An 8,324-nucleotide genomic window follows, 5' to 3' on the forward strand; every position below is an offset into this window, starting at 1 on the left:
GTTGCGTATCTACAAAAAAACGAGTTGGAAACAAATGTCTTGAAGTAATTCTTCCAGTGAGAATTCCGTGGAATGAGCTTCAGTAAATTCGGTGCTAATTCAACAAAATAGTTATTTAAAGCATTTGCTGGGTCAGGTATTTCAATTTCTTCATTTGTTAATTTTTGTATACTATCGGGTTTTACGTCTTTTCCATTTTTTAACTCGTTCAGAGCAGTCCACGATTTTTTGCTATCTCCTCTATATTTTTCAAAAAGATGATGATAATAATTTTTTTTAAAGATTTATTTAGTTTATTACAAGTTATTTTAAGGCTTTTGAATTTATTTAAATTATTATTATTAGGAATCAAAAGAAACTTTTTGTAACTTTTATTTCTTTTTGTGATGAGATTTTTTAACTCAGAAGAGACCCAAGGTTTGTTTTTTATTGTTTTTATGATAGTATTTCGATTGGTAACTTGACAGCATTTACGAAAACATTCCTGGAAAATAGTTATAAAAGTTTGAATGCCTTTTCAATATTTGCGCTCTCATATACGACTTGCCAGTTCACCTGACTGAGACGTTGATTTAGATTGTTGATTCTGTTTGTTGAATAAGAAAATTTTACTGATGGAGCATTTCTTTTTTCAGGAAACATAAACATTTTTTTTGAAAGATTGATTGATGAAAAAACTGGCTGGTGGTCGGAAAGACAGTGAGAAATAACGCCGGAAACCAAGATGTTTTCAGGAATGTTTGTGAAGATGTCAATAATAGATTGTCGATTGCATTCTACTCTTGTCGAAATTGTTATTGTTTGTTGTAAACTGTAGCTGTTCATAAGTTGCAAAAAATTGAACTTATTGTTGTTGTTGTTACTTTCTGACAGGTCAATGTTGAAATCACCTGCAACTATTATTAATTTGTTTTCATGATTTGCAACCAGCAAAATATCATCTAAACATTCGATGAACGAATTGACATCATAAGTTGGTGGTCGGTATGTCACAATGATTAAAACAATTTTTGTGATAGGTCTGTTTATTATTTCTAGAACGAGAAATTCGAATTCATTTTTTATACTTGTTATGTCGTCTCGGATTTTGTAATCTAAATTGTTTTTTATGTAAAAGCCGACTCCTCCACCGTGTTTTATTCTTCGGTGCTTACCTTTAAAGACATATCCGTTAATGTTAATCAAATTTTCGTTGCTGTCATTGAGCCAACTTTCAGAAATTGCGAGAACATCAATCTCAAAATTCAATTCTCGCAAGAAATCATAAATGTCATCAGATTTCAACAAACTTCTTACGTTTATATGTAGGATATTGAATAAATTTTGATTAAATTGATTTTTAATTATTTTCATTTCAGAGTTAAAATCATTTACATCATAAATCTTACATATGTTGGCAATATTTTGCTGAGAGTTTTCATCATTAATAAAAATTTTGCAATGCTTACTTGGATTAACGTTCATTGACAAAATTGAATCAGACATCGTTGTTAGAAACAACTTTTTCACTGATTTTTGGGTTGAATTGCCATTCACGGACGATTATATGTTGTGGTATTACGTCCGGATCTTTCATTTTGACAACATCAGATTTTTCGACACAAACTCTGAACATTGTTGATGATTCATCAATTTTATTTTCTTTGCCTTTGTTTTCAATTTCTGTTTTGTTAAAAATTGGAAAACAAGATATCACTCTAATTCCATTTTCTGTTAATTATTCGGCTACATCGTTTCGATGGCATTTCTTAACATTACTCATCATGAAAAAACTTTTTTTAACAATGATTTTCTCTGCTTTTAATTTGCATACATTATTTACTTTATTTCCAATTATTTTTGATTTTGTTTTTTTGGCAACTTCTGAGTATTTTAGGGGTTGAATACATCGGAATCTTGAGTTTCATATAATATTCCTGGAAACTTATTTAGTCGTTTACGTTTTTCCACTAAAGTAAATGGTTGCATACTTTTATCGGTTGGGGTATCGAGATCATCAGCCCAATTTTCAGTTTTTACAACTTTATCATTGACGCTATGGGATTTCGCTTTTTGAGTTACATTTTCATTGTTGATATTGTTCGGCCTTTGGTATTTACTTTATTTTTTGCCGCAAAATTTTCTTCACGTTGTGACAACAATGGCTGCAACGATTCTATTATTTGCATTTGTTGTTTATTTAACACGTCGCTAATATCTTTTCTAATTTTTTTCAAAATTTATTTTCAAAAAGTTGTCTAATTTAGGAATTTTTGCCATATTCATACTAACAAAAATAGGGCATTTTCTAGCATGTCGTTTGCATTCAAAAACTTCAAAATTGAAATTATTTCCAGAAATTTTTCTTTTTTCAGATTACCCCGCGAGACTAACTTTTCATATTTTTCACATTTTAAATTGTCCAAATCATTTTTCAGCTGTTTTAAAGCAGATACTATATCGTCGTTATTGTAAAAATCAGCAGTATTGTTTAAAAAACAATCATTTTCTAACATATTTGAATTATTTATAAGAAAATACAAAAGTTCATTAACAACGTAAGAACGAGCCGCCATTTTTCCATACATCACACACACATATAAAAGAACATACCCACATGCGCAAATACATGAACAAGCGTACACACAAGATGCACACACATACACAAACACACTTACATATTCACCACGCAAACAAACACGTGCTAAAGCTCTTGAATTAGAACTATAGAAACCTAGAAGTAGACAATAAACACACGAGCGTCTTCATTACATACGATCACAGGCTGGTACGTCTATGCTTATAAAAACGCCGTTGGAGATTCTACCTGAAATTCACTTAATGAAAATTTTCACAATGAGTTTCGCAATAAGACAAACAGTTTTCTATACACATGCACGTACATGCGCGTGTGTAATCACTGTTGAAATCATAATAAAAGGATCAATAACGAATGAATGAATGAATAGTGTGTAAACAACTACCGTAATTCAAAAAATCATTCATACAAATATTATATATATACATATAGTGTGTGTAATGTTTTTACAAATATTGAAAAAATAGTTAAGAAATCTAAAGTTTCCAAAAACATTCCTAATAGATTTCCATATTATCAATTGCTGACGTTATTGGCAAACACACTTGAGTTAATCAACCCCTTAAGCAACATACATAATAATGAAAATAAAAATAAAATATTGATGACGACGATGAAGATGCTAACAAATATACATACTAAATGGTTTACATACACTCCTCCAATTAAACACATTAGTCTTTAAAAATCATTGTTTTGTTATGATTTATTAATCAAAGACATGTTAACCGAATTAAAAAGTTCAAATTAACTTAATATTAATATTTTACACGAAAGTATTAAGTATTAAAATACATAAAAACATACAGTTACACACACAAACCACACACACACACACACACACACACACACACACAAACACACGACACATACATTATACGGACATATACGAACACATACATTAAGAAACAATTCTCTCACACACACACACCACACACACACATACACGTGTTCATTCCATACACATATACACACATACAAACACACGTACATATGTTTTACAATAAGAGTAATAATAATTATTATTATTATCCATTTTAATTATTGTATTGCGTGACGATATAAAACCACTTCACAACACTTGATAAATTATCTATGTCGTTTATTTATTATTATTCTTATTATTAATTATGCCCTCTGCTATAAATATATTATTATTCTTACTATTATCAGTAGTAATTTTGTTATTTCTTATTATTACAACAGGTAATGATATTATGGTATAAAAAATAAATAGAATTATAAAAATTATAGTGTTTGTGTGTGTTTGTTTGTTTGTGTGTATGTGTGTGTATGTGTGTGGTGGAGTGTGTTTGTATTTTTTAGTTCGTGTTTTTTGGTATGAGTATGCATGTATGCTTCTCTACATTTGTATGTATGTGTATGTATGTGTGTGTGTGTGTGTGTGTGTGTGTGTGTGTGTGTGTGTGTGTGTGTGTGTGTGTGTGTTTATGCATGTGTAAAATTGTACGAATGAGTGAAAGTGTTAACATTTGTGTGAATGGATATATTATGATATTAATAGAAATAGAAATACAGAGGTAAAAACGAATGTCTTTGGTTGGTGTAAATATACTGTAAAGATAACAGTGTTTATTCAACATAAATGTAAACGTTTAGTTTTATCTGCTCTTGTTTATTTGTCCAAACACGTGTATGCATTTGTGTATTTTTGTGTGTATATGATTAAATAAGTATGAATGCGTGCGTGTGCACGTGTGTGTATGCGTGTGTGTGTGTGTGTGCGTGTGTTAAGCCGCTCTCAATAGTGTGCGTGTGTGCGTGTGTGTGTGTGCGTGTGTTAAGCCGCTCTCAATAGTGTGCGTGTGTGAGAAAAACAAATTAAATATCTCTTTGATCAGAAGATCACGTGTTTTAACTTTTGAAATGTCTGTCCGCTGTTAGTTGTAGAAGTAGTAGTAGTGGTAGTTGTAGTAGTAGTAGAAGTAGTAGTAGTAGTAGAAGTAGTAGTAGTAATAATATTAGTAGTAGTAGAAGTAGTTGTAATAGCAGTAGTAGAAGTAGTAGTAGTTGTAGTACTAGTAGAAGTAGTAGTTGTGGTAGTTGTAGTAGTAAAAGTAGTAGTGGTAGTTGTAGTAGTAGTAGTAGTAGTAGTAGTAGTAGTAGTAGTAGTAGTAGTAGTAGTAGTAGTAGTAGTAGTAGTAGCAGTAGTGGTAGAGATAGTAGTAGTAGAAGTATTTCACAAATTTTAGTGGTACAGTAAATGCAATAGTAACATATAGCAGGATGTTGATTGTGGAATTCTTACTCAGAATGTAGAAATCGTAGCATTCTGCTATTAATCGTTGCTGATTTTTTTCTGTTTCTCAAGTAACACTAGTAAAAGCAGTAGCTGTAGTATTAGGAACAATAACAGTAAAGTAATTTTATGATTAATTTAGAAAAATTTTCACATTTTCCGTCTCAATTTTAGCAATAATGAAAAATTTATATGCTAATTTGATTTATTAGTCTGAAATACTTTCAGTTTATTTGTAACAAATGTGAAAATAAAAATAATAAAGATAATATATGTAGTAATAGAAGTAGCGGCACTGGCAACAACCCTGGTAGTAATTGCGATATGTGTGGTAATTGAAGCAACGACAGTAGCTACTGCATTAGTACTAATTGCAGTAGTATTACGGTAGAAGTGTCGACCGTAGTCACAATGCTAGTATTAGTAGTGTTAGTAACAGTGTTAGTAGTACAACTTTCATGTCAATACCAGGTGGGACGTTGCTGTGATTAAAATGATCAGATTTATAATATCATTGTAGATATTACTTTTCATGATGATGAAGTGATGATATATGAAGATTAATAGATAGATATAAATTTAATGAATGGACAGATAAATGGATAATAAGATAGATGGATGGATAGATAGATGGATAGATAGATGGATTGATGAATGAATAAATAAATGGATAGATAGATAGATAGATGCATAGATGGATGGATGATGAATTTAAGTAGATGAAAGCAAACGTGTTGAGAGTTCCCTCGAATTGTCTTGGGTTTTCACCAACCTTTTCATCTTATACATTATTGTCATCTTCGTCATCATCTACGTCATCATCATATTTGTCATCACATGACATCACATATCTTCATATGACATCATTGAAGGACATCACGTGTCCCCCATGTTTGTAATCATATGTCATCGTATATCATCCGGTGTCATTATATTATGTTTAAAAAAGCTCACCAAAAATTTTTCATCTCAACGACTCTATCTTTTTTTTTAATTACTTTTTACTCTTAATCATACTTCGCCAAAAATCCCTCACTTCTATGAAAATTCTTGAATGGATATTATTTTTGACAGAATTTTTATTCAATGAAATATTTGACGTGCTAAAGTTTTCCTTCCAACTAATTCAATAATCTTTTGATAATGTTCTCGAGTTATTGTCGATTTAATTACATTCTGCAATATTAGTAACATTTTTAATTACCGCCCCCATTGTCATCATCATCGTCACCCTCATCATCTTCGTCGTCATTATCATCATTAGCGTAATTATTAATATTTTCTTCTTTTATATTATTATCATTATCACCTAGAGAGGCTGATATGGTCATTCAGGTCAATATTGACTCAGCAACATGCCAGCCATTCACCAAGTTATACCTTCACCATGACGATGACGATGATGATGACGTCATCGTCATCACCATCATTAATATTCTAATAATTGATACCATTGTGGGTGTCATCATCATTTTTAGTATGGTATTCTTTTTATCTGTTTAGTAAAATGCAAATTTTATTATCATCATTCTTAGTTTAATGTTGACATTTGTTACTGTCATTATCATCACCATCGTCATCATCATCGTCATCATCATCGTTATCATCATCCTATTCTCCATCCATGATTTAAAGGCTCATTATCAATTTTTAGCACGCGCTTGTCAGAGCTAAGGTTATTAAGTCTGTCTACATCTATGCGTGTGTGTGCTCGTCTGTGCGTGTCTGTACGTGCGTGTGTACGTGCGTATGTGTTTACATACTGGTGATTATTTGTGTCAATTTGTGTATGTATGTGTGGTTTTTGCTGTACGATGTATGTTGTTTGTTGGACTGTTATTAGTGAATTGTTTCTGATTTTTATGAAAGCAAGCTTCCGTTCCAAGGAAAGCTTTTGTCTTTTTGTCTGCGTTTGTTTGTTTGTCTGTCTGTTTGAATATGTGTGGTTTTTGTTCTTCTATGTGCGTGTATGTGTGTGTTGCGTTTTTCTGAGAGTGTGTTTTTCGGTGAGACTGTTTGAAGGGAGTGTTCCCTGAGCAAATCTTTCAACAGCGGTTTGGTTGACTTACATTAAATTTATAAATTTTAATGAATAAATAATAAAAAAGAAACAAATGAACGAATTTGTTTGTTTGTTTTATCTATGTGTTTATTGGCTGCCAGTGTGGAACTGGAGGCGTGCTTGCTTATATCAATTAATGTGCGTGCGTGCAACGGAGCGTACGTGCAATCTTTAATGTACACTTTTGTATGCATGGTGGGGAGTAGGCGTACATATTGAGTAGTGTGAGTGCGTGTGTGTGTATGTGTTCGCGTATGTCTGTTTGTTTGTGTGTGTTCGTATGTGTGTTGCAAATATTCATACAACTTAATATAAGCAGATAATAATTAAAGCCCAAACATTCAAGCTATCACATAAACACAAACCTCTATATAACGAACACGCAAAAAACACACATATAAACACGTACACAATACACAAAATACTAACATACGCGCACATACCTACACACACAAACAAATATAGACGCAAACTGACGCATTTTCGTATCATTGCACGAAGTAATATTGAGAAAAAAGCAATGAACTCATATCTAATTATCAAGTGCTCCAGCGAATGTTCCATTCATTCCTTTATTTATTTTCTTTTCTTCTGTCATTCAATTTTTCTATATTGTATGTCTTGTGTATTAATTATGTTTGTATGTGATTTATTCGTTCGTTCGTTCGTTCATTCCTTCATTCATTTATTCATTCGTTCGTGTATTCACTCATTCATTCATTCGTTCGTTCGTTCATTCGTTCATTCATTCATTCATTTATTCCGTCACGTTTTATTTATCCATTGTTACATCTATCTACTCCATCTGACTTACTCTTCCATTTTTATGGATTTTTTCCCATCATATTTTCAAATCTTTGACAGAATGGAATCTATAAACTCCTATCTCTCTCCGCATGTTTCTGCCTGTGTACTGTCTACATCTTTGTGAACCCCAACACACACACACTCGCAAACACATATACTCATACATACACACAAATACACATACGCACACACACGCATACTCAAGCTCACACACATATACACAGGCACACACTTGAACGTTATTCGTATGTATATAATTAATTCTTCCAACCTTTCAACATACTTGTGCATGTGCAATCACGAATTGATAAAATTATATTTGCTGCAAAGAAAAACACATTTTCATTTCATTCATTTCAAAGTTTTATTCATAATCAACAACATATCAAATAAATGAATAAAAGTTGTGAAGTTGAATATGCGGAGACCGAATAAGACTGTTTGTCTTGTGGTGGTCAAGATAATTGAAGATAAATAAGTAAATGTTCGTGTCATACATATATAGACATATAACTATGTAAATGTTTGCTCAGTACATATATAAACACATAAATGTTTAACCATTCATAAAGACCATTCATCCGCATCATTTGTTTTAACGTATTCTTAATATAGTA

The 8,324-nt window shown here is 31.6% G+C and overlaps 1 protein-coding gene across 1 annotated transcript; it reads right to left on the reverse strand.

Moving 5' to 3' along the window:
• Positions 1-495: 495 nt before the first annotated feature.
• Positions 496-1,485, reverse strand: HELRODRAFT_168624 (hypothetical protein; the record flags this gene model as incomplete). The annotated part of the gene is made up of 1 exon (XM_009014457.1): positions 496-1,485. One exon carries the CDS (start codon positions 1,483-1,485, stop codon positions 496-498), a length of 990 nt encoding a protein of 329 aa, XP_009012705.1.
• Between the last annotated feature and the right edge of the window lie 6,839 nt (positions 1,486-8,324).

This window comes from Helobdella robusta, assembly GCF_000326865.2.
Source record: "Helobdella robusta unplaced genomic scaffold HELROscaffold_13, whole genome shotgun sequence".
NCBI classification, from domain to species: domain Eukaryota; kingdom Metazoa; phylum Annelida; class Clitellata; order Rhynchobdellida; family Glossiphoniidae; genus Helobdella; species Helobdella robusta.